Source organism: Moschus berezovskii, chromosome 16 (genome assembly GCF_049115385.1).
Source record: "Moschus berezovskii isolate FMDL1 chromosome 16, NW_MosBer_1.0, whole genome shotgun sequence".
NCBI lineage: Eukaryota > Metazoa > Chordata > Mammalia > Artiodactyla > Moschidae > Moschus > Moschus berezovskii.
In genome coordinates, this window is record NC_142475.1 from 20,533,196 (window position 1) to 20,549,562 (window position 16,367).

The 16,367-nt window shown below is 37.5% G+C and overlaps 1 protein-coding gene across 2 annotated transcripts in view; it reads left to right on the plus strand.

The window, feature by feature from the left end:
* FZD6 (frizzled class receptor 6) overlaps positions 1-12,238 on the plus strand; it is a 33,375-nt gene extending 21,137 nt beyond the window's left edge. For both annotated transcript variants that reach the window (XM_055432060.2, XM_055432061.2), the window contains exons 3-7: positions 1,061-1,257; positions 4,057-5,074; positions 7,709-7,857; positions 9,259-9,693; positions 10,716-12,238. In XM_055432060.2, the coding sequence (XP_055288035.2) occupies positions 1,061-1,257; positions 4,057-5,074; positions 7,709-7,857; positions 9,259-9,693; positions 10,716-10,884 (1,968 nt within the window). In that variant the 3' untranslated portion in view covers positions 10,885-12,238. The remainder of the gene's footprint in view (positions 1-1,060; positions 1,258-4,056; positions 5,075-7,708; positions 7,858-9,258; positions 9,694-10,715) is intronic.
* The last annotated feature ends 4,129 nt before the right edge of the window (positions 12,239-16,367 follow it).

Here is a 16,367-nt window from a genome sequence, read left to right on the forward strand (position 1 = left end):
AATTATGCAGACAAAACCAGATTGGAGAGTGGGCTCGAAAGGAAATGGAAGAGCAGAATTGAAGAAAGTGGGTAAGTTCAGTTCAGTTCAGTTCAGTCGCTCAGTCGTGTCTGACTCTTTGCGACCCCATGAATCACAGCACGCCAGGCCTCCCTGTCCATCACCAGCTCCCGGAGTTCACTCAAACTCATGTCCATCGAGTCGGTGATGCCATCCAGCCATCTCATTCTCGGTCGTCCCCGTCTCCTCCCGCCCCCAACCCTTCCCAGCATCAGAGTCTTTTCCAGTGAGTAAAGATGACTATTTTCAGGGTTTTTTTCCTATAAAGAGGAAGAAAAAAATGAAATGATACCTAAGTTGCTAAAATTCTCCTAGTATCCCACTCCTTCTTTTATCATCCAAGCAATTTAGCGTGTCATCTGTGCTCTCTGTGATCAGGTCAAGGAACCTCTTCAGTCTCATCTCTGTCTACTCCATCCTTGACTTCAAGTCTTTGACCTTGTATTCTAGTCATACTGAACTTCTTCCCCCGAATCCACCATATTCTTATGATCCTCATGCCTTTGTTCATGCTGTTCCCTCCACCCCAAACATTCCTTTACTCTCAGTATGCTCAGTGTACTGATAGGATATTTTAGTATGTTCTTGCATGCATGCCCAGTCATGTCAGACTCTTTGCAACCCCGTGGACTATCACCCACCAGGCTCCTCTGTGCATGCAATTTTCCAGTCAAGACTACTGGAGTAGGTTGCCATTTCCTCCTCCAGGGAGCATATACTTATAAATTGAATATTTGTATAATTTATTTCATCTAGCAATCAACTCATACTTCTGATTTAACCCTAATGTCTGCTTGAAAAATGCATAATTGTATAAATTAATGTTCCACTGTGTGTGAAGGGTTCTTATGTCTAGTTAAACACTTGTCTCCTCAGATTTGATTGTATTGAGAGTGAGATTTAAAATTCTTTTGGAGTCTAAGTGAAAAAGTATATGCTAAAAAGTTCACTTGTTGTAGTAAAATGTTTTCTAACCTTCTCTTATTGTTTTTTTTAATAGCTTTTTCTTCCTCTTGCAAATCTGGAATGTTCACCAAATGTTGAAACTTTCCTTTGCAAAGCTTTTGTGCCAACCTGCACTGAGCAAATTCATGTGGTTCCACCCTGTCGGAAATTTTGTGAGAAAGTGTATTCTGATTGCAAGAAATTAATGGACACTTTTGGGATCCGATGGCCTGAGGAACTTGAATGTGATAGGTAAATATGTTTTCAGCTGAAAGCTACTAATGATGTTTTCATATTGGTATTAATTTTCAATAATGTTAGTGACAAACTTTCATTATTTGTCAACAACTGTTTATTGCACACTTAGTATATATTAGGTACTTGTATATGAGCACTGTACACAGTGGTGAGCAAAACCAGACTTGGTTCTTGGTTTTAGAGAACTTACAGTGGGGTGGGAGGAATAGAGAGTAATCAAATAAGCATAAAATTAAGTGCACAATTACACCTGTGCTAATACAGTGAGTGAGGGTGCAAAGTTCTTTTAGAATGAATGAAGATACCTTTGCTCTAAACTGGGGGGAAACGGGCATTATTATCAACTCATGGACCTTTCTGCATATGTCTTGATTAATTACTTTTATCTGCTAATCTTTAGACTTGGAAACTTGTAATTTGAAATATTCTACTGACATAATGAGACCTCATGTAATCTGGGAACAATGGTGACGGTTCTCTTTTTGTTTCTTTATCCATAGACTAAAGAAACTTTAGAGCCTTTGTGGAACTCATACACTTCTGCTAGATGCATAATCACTTTCTAGAACAACTGATAATACATAGTAAAAGTGAAGGTGTTCTTACTTTACATCTTAGGAAATCCCCTTCTATGGCAACTTTCCCCCAAACAAGGAATCATGTGCAAGAATACTTATTGTAGCATTACTCATAATTTTTTTTAATGAGAAAAAGTCTAGGGGCTTCCCTGGTGGTCCACTAGTTAAGAATTTGCCTTGTAGTGCAAGGAACATTGGTCTGAGAAGATACTCTATGCCATAGAGCAGCTAAGTCCATGCACCACAATTACTGACCCAACACCCTAGAGCCCTTGAGCTGCAACTACTGGTGCCCATGTGCCCAGAGCCTCTGCTCTGCAGCAAGAGAAGCCATGCAATGAGAAGCCCCCACACCAACAAAGAGTAGCCCTCACTCACTGAAACTAGGGAAAGCCCTCGCGAGCAACGAAGAACCATCACAGCCAAAAAAAAAATAAAAGATTTTTTTAAATGAGAAAAAGTCTGAAAGTCCATTGTAACAATAAGTAAATTGTGATGTACTTACACACTAGAATACTGCCATACAGTTATGAGTGTGGTTGACCTACATCTGTCAATATAGATAAATCTAAAAGTTATAAGTGAAAAAAAAAGTATGATATATATAGCACTGTGTCAGAAAAGTTCAAAACCTATAAAACAATGCTGTATAACATAGCTGGGAAAAACACAGTAAGGGAGGAGAAATAAAAATCAAACTTGTAATGATGAATATTTTTGAAGAGAGAGAGAAAGGAGAATAGGACCAGAAAGGGGTTCCAACTGTATCTGTAATAAAGTAAAGCTGATATACTACCTTTTGAAAAAACTAGTAGAAACATCGATGTTTTTATATGGGCACACATTTTATTATTTTCTATTCTTTCTAAGGCATATTTAAAATGCTTTCTTCTTTAAAACCTCCACTAATTTCTTTTTTTTTAATTTTTAAATTTTTTGGCCATGTGGTATGAGGGATCTTTTTTCCCCGACCAGGGATCACATCCATGCCCCCTGTGTTGGAAACCTGAATCTTAACCACTGGCACACCAGGGAGGTCCTCCACTAATTTCTAAACCATGTAGCTCCTCCAAAATAATTCTGGTGTGTAGGAACTCAGTGATAAAGTTCTGCACAAAACAAAAATATCACTTGTATCTTTCTGGACTTCCCTGAACAAGGGAGGCAAACCACCATACCACAACAGAAGGGTGACGTGAGTTCAGCTGGTCCTCAGCCTCCCTCTTGGTGATCTTCTTGCCCTTCTTTATAAGCTTAGAGACTACTTGAACTTTGTCTTCTCCATATCTAATTTCATTCATTTTAATTGTCATTACCTTACTATGTGGCTGATCTACTTTGCTGATGGATGTTAGAAAATAAAAATTGATTTCCCCAAGACTTATATTTCAAAATATTTCAAACAGATAAGCCACCATCTTTTTGTCTAGAGACTACCAATCAAGATAAATTCTTTCTTAAACACTTAGCCTTGAAATCAGAATTTATTTAACAGTTATTAATTGATTGTTTTCCAAGTAAGGGAGTTTTCATGTTCACTTGCCTGATACTTAATATATATGTTAGTATATTGGGGCCTCATTAACAACTAAAGTTTTTAGTCAATTTCAAAACTTCCTCCCCAACTGTAAACCTGTATTTGCTTAAATTTGTATGTCTCCCCATCAGTTATGAATGCATAAGATACTTCCTTGGCAGCCCAGTAGTTAAGAGTCCATGCTGCTAATAAAGAAGGAAAAAGCAATGGCAAGCCAGTCCAGTACTCTTGCCTAGAAAATCCCATGGATGGAGGAGCCTGGTAGGCTGCAGTCCGTGGGGTCGCTAAGGGTCGGACACGACTGAGCGACTTCACTTTCACTTTTCACTTTCACACATTGGAGAAGGAAATGGCAACCCACTCCAGTGTTCTTGCCTGGAGAATCCCAGGGATGGGGCAGCCTGGTGGGCTTCCGTCTATGGGGTCACACAGAGTCGGACACGACTGAAGTGACTTAGCAGCAGCAGCAGCTGCCAATAAAGGGGGTGTGGGTTCAGTCCCTGGTCAGAGAACTAAGATTCCACTTGCCGTGTGACTGGGCCAAAAGATTTTAAAATGATAAGAATAAGAGAATTTTAAAATGAATGCATAAGGAATATTTTATAGTTGTGAAGTATGGCGTTAAAATAGTAACTCAAAAATGTTGGCTTCTTTTACTTTTTTAAAAAATCTTTACAGATTACAGTACTGTGATGAGTCTGTTCCTGCAACTTTTAACCCCCACACAGAGCTTCTTGATCCTCACAAGAAATCAGAACAAATCCGAAGAAACATTGGATTTTGGTGTCCAAGGCATCTTAAGACTTCTGGGGGACAAGGCTATAAGTTTCTGGGAATTGACCAATGTGCACCTCCATGCCCCAACATGTATTTTAAAAGTGATGAGCTAGAGTTTGCAAAAAGTTTTATTGGAATAGTTTCAATATTTTGTCTCTGTGCAACCCTTTTCACATTCCTTACTTTTTTAATCGATGTTAGAAGATTCAGATACCCAGAGCGACCTATTATATATTATTCTGTCTGTTACAGCATTGTCTCTCTTATGTACTTTATCGGGTTCTTGCTGGGCAATAGCACAGCGTGCAATAAGGCAGATGAGAAACTGGAACTTGGTGACACAGTTGTTCTAGGCTCTCAAAATAAGGCTTGCACCATTTTGTTCATGTTTTTGTATTTTTTCACCATGGCTGGCACTGTGTGGTGGGTGATGCTTACCATCACTTGGTTCTTAGCTGCTGGCAGAAAATGGAGTTGTGAGGCCATTGAACAAAAAGCAGTGTGGTTCCATGCTGTTGCGTGGGGAATACCAGGTTTTCTCACCATTCTGTTGCTTGCCATGAACAAAGTTGAAGGAGACAACATTAGTGGAGTCTGCTTTGTTGGCCTTTATGACCTGGATGCTTCTCGCTACTTCGTCCTCTTGCCACTGTGCCTTTGTGTGTTTGTTGGGCTGTCTCTTCTCTTAGCTGGCATTATTTCCTTAAATCATGTTCGACAAGTTATACAACATGATGGCCGGAACCAAGAGAAACTGAAGAAGTTTATGATTCGAATTGGAGTCTTCAGTGGCCTGTATCTTGTGCCATTAGTAACTCTTCTGGGATGCTACGTCTACGAGCAAGTGAACAGGATTACCTGGGAGATAACTTGGGTCTCTGACCACTGTCGTCAGTACCATATCCCATGTCCTTATCAGGTAAAGGCTATCATTTGTGTTATTTCACTATTTAATTTTAACATGGCATTCCCTGGAAATATCTTTGAATTCGTCATGAAGCTAAAATTAGATTTCAGGTGAGAAAATCCAATAGAGGGAAATGTTGCCTAGGCATCAGTTGAAACTGGGATGAGCGTCTTAAGAGTTGTTTCCTCAAGTTTTAGCTTTAGTTACAATGATAGTAAAGTGCTTCCTTTAGCTGTTCTTTTAAAAATAAAGTTTGCAAAGGCAGATGAATGGTAATGAAGAATAGAGTCAGAAGAACAGGTTCTTATCATATGGAGAAGAAAAGTAACTTTTGCTGAATTGGGAGTAGCTTTTAATTCTTTAGTTAGTTGAGAAAACCCTTATTTGGGTTTATAATAAGATGATATATAATATATCATTTTATATTTTACTCGTATATACTTTTAAAAACAGAATTTTTGCCTAACTATCCTATGATTTCTTATGACAAAAAGCACAATTGAAACAAAACATGATTCATGTGTTTCTTATACTTCAAATTAAAGTTGTGATTTTAAGATTTAAATGTATCTGAAAATAGAAAATCTCTTAGAGCAGTTTAGTTGAGTTTTTAAAATAAGCTTTGTGCTTTGTTTTAAATAGATTTTATAAATTTTTATTGAATATCTATATATAGTACTGACTAGTGTTGCTTGTGAGTGCTATATCATCACAGTGTATCAGATCAAGCAATGTATGGACTGAATTAATTTACGTAGTAATTTATATTCTAGAAAGTTACTGCACTGTAACAGTGAGACCTGTTTTACATACTGATATGTGGGGATAATGGTTTTACCTGCCTTACAGCCTGTCCATAATCTGTTATCCATCATCTGTTTTTACTATATAATCACTAAGGAAGTACTCTTAAAGCGATCCTGCAGTAAAAGCTAGGGGGGAAGGCAACCGTTACATACTGCTAAAAAATGTAAGATATATGATGTTTTAAGATTATATTTCATGTAAAGAAAAACTGTATTAGAAGATAAAGTGAGAAAATTCTAATCTTATAATGGGGAAGGACTTTATGATATAAAATTCAGGAGCTATGAAAGGAAAGATTGCTAAATCTGACTAAGGAAAATTTTTTTTTCAGATTCTGCATGGCAAAAAACCCCACCATAATCAAAGTCAGGAGACCAACTGGGAAATTTTATTCACACTTCACACCATAATTAAAGGGCTAATTTCCTTATTTATAAAGGGTTCCTGTAGATCAATAAGAAAAAAATCAACAATCTGGTATAAAAATGACAAAAGGATATGTCAAGAGGTCACAAAAAGGGAAAATAAAACAAGCTATTCTTAATAAGAAAAATGCAAATTAAAATTATAATAAAATCATATTTCTGCTTCAGTTCAGTTCAGTTGCTCAGTCATGACCGACTCTTTGCGACCCCATGAATCACAGCACGCCAGCCCTCCCTGTCCATCACCAACTCCTGGAGTTCACTCAAACTCATGTCCATCGAGTCGGTCATGCCATCCAGCCATCTCATTCTCTGTCGTCCCCGTCTCCTCCCGCCCCCAATCCTTCCCAGCATCAGACTCTTTTCCAGTGAGTCAACTCTTCACATGAGGTGGCCAAAGTATTGGAGTTTCATCTTTAGCATCAGTCCTTCCAATGCTTCTGCTTATGACATGGCAAACGTGGTTTTATAACCACTGTATTGATGAAACTGGCAGAATGCACATTCTAGACTTTGCTGCTCAATTAGTTCAACCTTCTGTGGAAAGAATTTTGATAATATCTGTTATTTAAAATGCATGTACTCTTTGATCCTGTCCTTCTGGGACTTTATCAACAGATCTGCTCACAGATGTGAGATATTACATACAAACAAAGATAGTCACTGTAACATTATTTGCAATGGCAATAGGAAATAACCTGAACATCTATTAGTAGGGGTAGTTGAATAAATTATAGTTCATTCACACAATGGAGTGGCCTTTAAAAAGAATGAAGTGTTCTACTTACACTGATACAGAATGGTCTCCAAGAAATATTAGTAAGTGTAAAAAGAAAGATATAATGCATAATGTATTTTGATATTGTATAACATTCTAAAAATATTTGAAAGTTTATGCTTGAAAGAAAAGTATGATTTAATTTTTACAAAATTTCCACATTTTTTTCATTTTACCGATGCTTACTTTGTTCTCACTAATCTAGTTTTTATAACATAAACATCAGTAGTGCCTAAAGACTCTGAAATAGTATGCTGTTAAAAATGAGTTTAAATGTATTTTTTTATAGAGTGTAGTTAAGGAAAATAGATAAATATTGAGAGGCACATATTTTGGGAATTATAAGAGGCTGCTATACTTACAGGGAAAAAAAATGCCAGCTATCAAGCCAGGATGTAAAGACATCCTTCCTAAATGTATTTAATGTGTCATTCCCTTTATAGTTATATATTGTAATAAAAGCTCTTTGTTCAGAACTTTTGTGAGGGATGTATTACTTTATATCACTATTCATTATGGCATATCAAACATTTCATAAGACCAACTGATTTATACTTTTGTTCAAGTTTTGCATTAACTGTATAGATTTCTCTTTACTATAAATTTATCACTGAAATTCTTCTTATCTTTTTGTAGGCAAATACAGAAACTCGACCAGAATTGGCTTTATTTATGATAAAATATCTGATGACATTAATTGTTGGCATCTCTGCTGTCTTCTGGGTTGGAAGCAAAAAGACATGCACAGAATGGGCTGGATTTTTTAAACGAAATCGCAAGAAAGAGTAAGCATCTATTGAATTATCTGACATTGTTTTAAAATAAATAGATCAAATACCAAGGAACTATTCAAATCATCACTGTACCGGAGTTTCATTATACTAACGGTTTTTTCAAAGTCTTTTGAAAGTCTTGAAGTCTTTTTCCATGGAGAGAGATGCTTTATGTTAGTATTTGTTATAGTAGTCTGTGACATATACTATTCTACTGAAATATAACTACAAAGTTTGTAAAATGTACATTTTCTTTCCATGACTTATAATATATCCAGTGTTATTACTGCTATCATTGAATTCATTGTTTTGGGTTCAGCATTGTAAATAATTTTATCCTTTTTTGTCAATAATAAAAGATGAAATGGGTCAAATATCAATACATATTAAGCAACATAGAATATGATTCAAATGTGGTATATGATCATTACCTTTAAATTTTATTACACATAGTACTGCTTAACATGTCACTTATTTGCCTTGTTTAAGATGGTAAAAATTTCAACTTATGGAATATTCCTTAACAGCATAGTAGACTTATATTTATGAGTAAATAGTTAACTTCATTATTTATATATGTTAATCATTGTGTACTATCAATGTAATATAGAGATTTTTAACTGTTTCCAAATGGTTTGATTAGTGAATATTTTTGTGGTAAAAATTTTAGAACCTTTTTACAAATTAATTTTTGAAGTCTGAAGAATTCATTTAACTGGACTTTAATTTCTTTGAACTATTATTATATCTCTATCCCTGGTGGCTCAGACGGTAAAGACTCCACCTGCAATGCGGGAGACCTGGATTGGATCCCTGGGTCAGGAAGATCCCCTGGAGGAGGGCATGGCAAGCCACTCCAGTATTCTTGCCTGGAAAATTCCATGAACAGAGGAGCCTGGCAGGCTACAGTACATGGAGTCAGACAAAACTGAGTGACTAAGCACATCCCATATTTATATGCCCACACTAACTTCAGAATAACTTGCTATAACTTGAATATTAGAAAGAAAGCAATTGTATTTAAACAAAGACCATTAATTATATTCTATATTCTCTCTCTGGTTTACTTTCATATTTTATATCTTTGTTTATGGTATACATACAGATAATCCCCTACTTTATGCCAGTTTGAGTTTTTTTGCCCTCATCTTTTGATTTTGCATATTTAATTTCTTTTACTATTTATGCTGACAAAAGCCACTGACAGTGTATGTACAAAAGATTTCACTTCATGGCAATCTACTTATATCTCATAGTATTTATAATCCTAGATTTTTATAAATAATGTAAATCATATAGAATCTAACTTGAATGAATAAGGATTTTTGGCACAAGATGTATGATATGCTTTATGGTTTCTATTATAACACTTAACCTTTATCTGGTAAACTCTCTTCTTGAATTTTCTTACAGTCCAATCAGTGAAAGTCGAAGAGTGTTACAGGAGTCATGTGAGTTTTTCTTAAAGCACAATTCTAAAGTTAAACACAAAAAGAAGCACTACAAGCCAAGTTCACATAAACTGAAGGTCATTTCCAAATCCATGGGAACCAGCACAGGAGCGACGGCAAATCATGGTACTTCTGCAGTAGCAATCACTAACCATGATTACTTAGGACAAGAAACTCTGACAGAAATACAAACTTCACCAGAAACATCAGTGAGAGAGGTGAGAGGGGATGGAGCGAGCACCCCCAAATTAAGAGAACGGGACTGTGAGGAGCCCGCCTCCCCAGCAGCACCCAGCTCCAAACTCTGTGGGGAACAGACGGACAGGAGAGGCCAAGGCCGGGCAGGCAACGTGAATGACAAGAGCAGTGTGTCTGAAAGTGCGCGGAGTGAAGGAAGGTGAGCTTGGACTTGCTTCTCTTAAATCATATGACTGTTTCAAATACTGCCTTACACATTTTTCATTAAAGCATAACATTTTCATGCTGGAAAGAACGCATTCTTTGAGATGACAGGTCTATACATTTTTAGTCCAAGTCAGTTTGAGATTAAGAAGTCTGGATTCTGCCTATAAATGCTGTTTTATAGTTTAATTCTTAGTATTGGGCAGAACCTTTCATGTATATTGTTCAAATAGAAAAGTAATGTTCATTTCTATGGTAATTGTTAAGAGTTGCTTATGAATTTAGGGAAATGTTTGATTCATGTAAAATATAGGCTATTAAGTTTCAATTAGCCCTACATTATAATACTAAAAGGTATTTGTCATTTTATATGAGTTTTATTATAAAATGTTTTTATTTTCTGAGCGTGAAAGGATATTGACATTACCTTTAATGAATTTTTCCAAATGATCATAAGTGATCCAAACACAGGTAAGTATTGAATTAGCCAAAATATTGACAGCTGACTACTTTAAGTTCTCAAGACTGTCTTACCTCATCCTCCCAAACTAGACCAAATGTACCTCCAACAGCTTTTGCACACTAGATTATGTATTATTAGATAAATGCCTTTATCGTCCCCTAGATCTGTAAACTCCTCAAAGGTGAAGCTGAGGTCATACTCATCTTTGTGCTCCCAGCCTCTTACACGGGGTCTGCTCCATGGGGGAGAATCAACAAAAGGTTTGCTAAACTAAGGGCAGGAATTCTGTCTTATTCCCCATGAGATACCATGTTTAGCCTGTATAGGGGTGATGCTTGATGAAGTTTCTGAAGTTAGCAAAAATTGTTTTTGAAAGTAAAGTATTTGTATTTTGAGGTGTTAAGAGTATACATAAACAGTTAATTATTTTCTGATAAAAGTGGTTACTGATTAGGAGTAAAACTCATGGAAAGAGAAATAGCAGCTGTAAGGACATGCAGCATCACGTCTATGCTTTGGTGTGTATGTACATCAGCTTTTGTTGTTTTACCTAGGGTAACCCCAAAGAGTGATGTCCCCGAAAGTGGCCCAGTGCAGAGCAACAGCATGCAGGCGTCCAGTTCTCCAGAGCCAAGCAGCCTCAAAGGCTCAACATCACTGCTTGTTCACTCGGCTTCAGGAGTTGGAAAAGAGCAGGGCACTGGCGGTCATTCAGATACTTGAAAACCAGGTCCTCGTGTTACTGAGAAGTGGATTCCTGCTACACTGGAGATGACAGTGCACTGTCTTACAAGAATCACTGTTACAGTCTTCTTTTGCACTTAAATCTACATCGCCTCTTGTTACACTGAAAACAATAGATTCTGAGAACATGATGCATTTCACACAGAGGTTAATGGCAGCAGTATACCCCCCCAAACGGGAATGTGCAGGTTAATAATATTTTTCAAGTTGTGTGGGAGGAGAGTCTGTTAGAGGAATCTTCCTTTTCTATTTATGAAGATTCTTCTGTGTCAAAAGTGTTTTAAGTTGTACAATGCTGTTTCATTTTTGTAGTATAAAGTCAAGATTTTTCTCTGCTGAAGTATTTAAAACTTATCTTTATATCATTTTTATATATTTGAAAATGAGTTTGTTTGAACTTTTTTTAGAAATCCTCAAGTCTGTTCAGATGTTTTTATTATGTTATTCCAATAGCTAATTTTAGCACTATTTTGGTAGCTTTTACATTGAATTTCAAAGAAAATAAGTATTCTTTTGTAGTATGAAAAATAGTTGATACACTGAAATTCATTTATCATGGAAATTCAACTTTAAAAATCTATTTACCTTATCTTCAGTGTGTGAATTTTATGAAGTCTAGTTGTTTTAGGAATTTCATAGATCTATTATGCAACTGAAATAAGGTGCTTACTGAGTGTCCAATGTTGATAATATGCTGCTGACTGATCCTTCTGATTTTTTAAAATGAAATGTTCTGAAGTATTAGTAGATGAATTGTTACTCTTTTATAAATTAAGCCAAGTGCAAGATGAATTGTTACTGTTTTATAAATTAAGCCAAGTGCAATTGATTTCCTTTTTTAATATATCATGACTACCCGAGATTGTGTTTCTGTGACCATTTACAATTGCTTATACATTTAACTTTTGTTTTTTTAACATTTAGAATACTACAGACTTTTTGCATTTTTGCAGTATCTTTCTCGGACATAATGTAGAATTCATCTGTGCGGCTACATAGGATTTTGCTGAATATTCAAACATGTGCTAGCAGTATTAGTGCCAAACAAATGGAAAATATATATATAGTCCTGATAAACAGAATAAAATGTATTTCATGTAACATACTTTGAAATATTAAAGAATTTTCTTAATCTTGTTTTCAATGAATATCTTTCCCTGAACGAAACTCTTATGCTTTGGTTTTTTTCTCTATTTAACATTCTGTTAAAGCTTAAAAAGAAAATCATCATGTACTGTATGAAAAATGTAAATATTAACTTTTCCACATTTTTTAAATTTGTATACAAAAATTTTGTGTGATCTTTTCCGTAATAAAATATTCTCTATATATGAGGTTATAGAGTAATCTATGGTTACGCACAGTGTTCCTGGCCCAAGAAATGGTATAGTTTTTCAGATTGGTGACTCCATGACTAATAAGCCAGAATAGGCTCTTTTTTACCTGGAGAATCAAAAGACAGTCAAGACTTGTGTTATTTCTTCTCAAAGTATATTTCCTGAGTCACATCCTACTCATTGCAACCCCACAGACTGCAGCATGCCAGGCCTCCCTGTCCTCCACCTCTCCCGGAGTTTGCTCAAGTTCACGTCTGTTGAGTTGGTAATGTATAGTATAATTATAGGAGAAGGCAGTGGCAACCCACTCCAGTACTCTTGCCTGGAAACTCCCATGGACGGAGGAGCCTGATAGGCTTCAGTCCATGGGGTCGCTAAGAGTCAGACACGACTGAGGGACTTCACTTTCACTTTTCACTTTTCATGCATTGGAGAAGGAAATGGCAACCCACTCCAGTGTTCTTGCCTGGAGAATCCTAGGGACTGGGGAGCCTGGTGGGCTGCCGTCTATGGGGTCGCACAGAGTTGGACACGACTGAAGTGACTTAGCAGCAGCAGCAGTATAATTATAGAACTGTTTCTGTCATAACTTTTTAAAGCCAAATGTAGACCTGGGATATGGGATAAAGCAAAGGGAACCCAGGACCCTGCTTTCACTCCTAACAATGAGAAATAAAACAAGATCATCCTGAAAACATTAGAAAAACCTAATAAGATCATGTGAAATTGCCAGGTTAAGATTTGGGAGAAGAGAAATTCACACTGCGAAACCCAACGTTTGGAGCTTCTTTTGCCTAGGAAGCATTTGACAATTCGGAAAACCTGGCTGAGACATTGAACGGTGCCGTTATCAGCCTCAAACTCTGGAGGACGAGGACGAGGAGAACGGAGTCAGAATTGTGACCTCAAAGGGATGCATCCAAAGGTAGGATGAACTATAAGGAAAGCAACTCTGCTGTTATCTGGGTGGACTAGAAAAGTCTCTAACCCTGAAATTAGAATAAGGTGGTTTTGGATAAGTGTGACCATCAGGCACCAGGCAGAAGCAAATGAAAGTTTTCTCTGGAGGAAGAAAATGTCATTTTACCTACTCTGTGGATACTTTTCAAATACAGTATCCATCATATACTCATAGTCAGATATGCAAAAACAATACATGAACAAGAATTGGTACAAGCATCAGACGAGAGAAAAATATTGAGAGATACTCCTAAATTGCCAGGCATAGGTTCACTAAACTAGTATAATTTAAAAATAAAAGAAAACAATAGTGAGATACCACTGCATACCTATTAGAATGGTTAAAATCCAAGAAATTGACAATTCCTGCTGAGGATGCTCTCATTTGTTGCTGATGGGATGCAAAATGGTGCAGGCACTTTAAAAACATTTGGGCAGTTTCTCACACAGCTAAATGTGTTCTTCCCATATGATCCAGCAAACACACTCCTAGGTGTTTAACTGATTTATAAAGATACACCACCCTTGACATGCAGTCCTGCACTCCTTCAGTCTCATCAGCACATGGTGACTTCCTCCCTTGACACACACTACCTCCACCAGGTAGAAAGTATCAACAGTGATAAGTCATACTGAGAGTATGTACCCTTCATATGATGTGCTGACCTCTGTGGTCTTCCTCCCCCAGATTTCTAACTTCACTCTAGTCATGACTTCTGTCACCTAAATCTAGGCAGATGGAGTTTTTACAAAATACCTGACCAGTAGAACTCCTCAAAACTCTCCAGTTCATCAAAACCAGTCTGAAAACCAGTCACAGCCAAGAAGAGCTAAGGAGACATGATGTAATGTAGTATCCTAGAAAAGAAAAGCTACATTAGGTAAAAACTAACAATCCGAGTAAAGCATGGACTTTAGTCATTCAATTCAGCGGAATATTCATTAGTTATATATGCAGTAAGTCCCTCCCCTCTGCTGGCTCTATGTCAGTGGCATTCCTTTTCATCAGTTGCTGGACATTGTAGATGGAGGCTCCGATTTTCTTGTTTTTCCTCTCCTTTTGTTCATGTCTGAGTTTTTGTTCTCTAAGAAACATTTGAAATATTTCTAAGAAAATGTTTCTCTGAGAAAACATTTCGAGCTTATCTTCTAAATTCCTGTTGAATTTTTATTTTGGCTATCATTTTTTAATTTCGCAGAGCATTTTGTAGTAACTTCCTGATTTCATGACTCTTTTTGAAATTATGTATGCCATTTTTGAAATTATGTATGCAATCTTCCTATATTGGAAGATACATAATTTGCTTTTTAAAGGTCATAGAAAATATATTAATGTTGAATTTTTATTTTGTAACAAATGACTCATTAAAGCTGCTGCTGCTGCTGCTAAGTCGCTTCAGTCATGTCCGACTCTGTGCGACCCCGTAGACGGAAACCCACCAGGCTCCCCCATCCCTGGGATTCTCCAGGCGAGAACACTGGAGTGGGTTGCCATTTCCCTCTCCAATGCGTGAAAGTGAAAAGTGAAAGTGAAATCGCTCAGTCGTGTCCGACTCTTAGTCCATGGATTGCAGCCTACCAGGCTCCTCCATCAATGGGATTTTCCAGGCAAGAGTACTGGAGTGGGGTATTAAAGTCCTTTAGGCCCTAATAATTTTGTAGTTGATTTTTCCTGGATTTTCTAGGTAAGTGAGCTTTTCGTCACAAATAATGATAATTTCATTTCTCACCTTTTAACTAACTTGATCTTGAAGCTATTAATCATTAATAGTGAATAGCAGCAGGTATTCTTGTTTATTTTAATGAAAATGCCTATAGATAACAATGTTGGCATTTGATATAAGGTAGAGAAGGAAATGGCAACCCACTCCAGTGTTCTTGCCTGGAGAATCCCAGGGATGGCGGAGACTGGTGGGCTATTGTCTATGGGATCGCAGAGTCGGACACGACTGAAGCAACTTAGCAGCAGCAGCAGGTATTTTTAACAATAAAAAAATCCTGTTCCATTTGACAATTTTTTTAACTGGTAGTAGGTGTTGAATTTTATCAAATGCCTTTTGCTACCAGTGTTGGTCAAGGGGGCTGCTGCTGCTGCTGCTAAGTCACTTCAGTTGTGTCCAAATCTGTGCGACACCATAGACAACAACCCACCAGGCTTCCCCGTCCCTGGGATTCTCCAGGCAAGAACACTGGAGTGGGTTGCCATTTCCTTCTCCAATGTGTGAAAGTGAAAAGTGAAAGTGAAGTCGCTCAGTCGTGTCCGACCCTTAGCGACCCCACAGACTGCAGCCCACCAGGCTCCTCCATCCATGGGATTTTCTAGGCAAGAGTACTGGAGTGGCTTGCCCTTGCCTTCTCCGTCAAGGGGGCTAAATGCTGTCAAACAATCCTCAAAATTTTAGTAGCTCATACATAGGAAATAGGTAAACAATAAGGACCTCCTTACAGCACAGGGAACTCTTACTCAATGCTCTGTAATGGCCTATATAGGAAAAGAATCTAAAAACTGAGTGCTGAGTCGCTTCAGTCGTGTCTGACTCTTTGTGACCCTGTGGACTGTGGCCCGCCAGGCTCCTCTGTCCATAGGGAGTGGATACATGTATAAATGATTCACTTGGCTGTACACCTGAAATGAACACACACTGTAAATCAACTATACTCCAATGATTTTTCTTTTAAATTTAGTATTCTAAAATCTGTTACCATACTTCCCTGGTGGCTCAGATGGTAAAGTGTCTGCCTGCAATGCCAGAGACCTGGTTTCGACTCCTGGGTTGGGAAGATCCCCTGGAGAAGGAGATGGCAACCCACTCCAGTATTCTTGCCTGGAAAAATCCCATGAATAGAGGAGCCTAGTAGGCTCTAGTCCATGCGATCGCATGGACAAGACTGAACGACTTCATTACTTCATTACCACTCACATGACAAATGCAAATGTTCTTGAGGTAGCCTGCCAAGTGAGTCCTCAAGCACCCATCACTTCTGTCTGGTGACTCTGATGTCTGTTAGGGCTTCAGATTCTCCTCCAGATTTCTCTGCACCCCGCCAGCAGGTGGAGGCAGAGAAAGAGCAACCACCTGCACGCAGGAAAATATGGCTTGAGTGGGGAATTGGCTTGCTTCACTTTCAGCTATATTCCATTTGACAGAACTCAGGCACAGATCC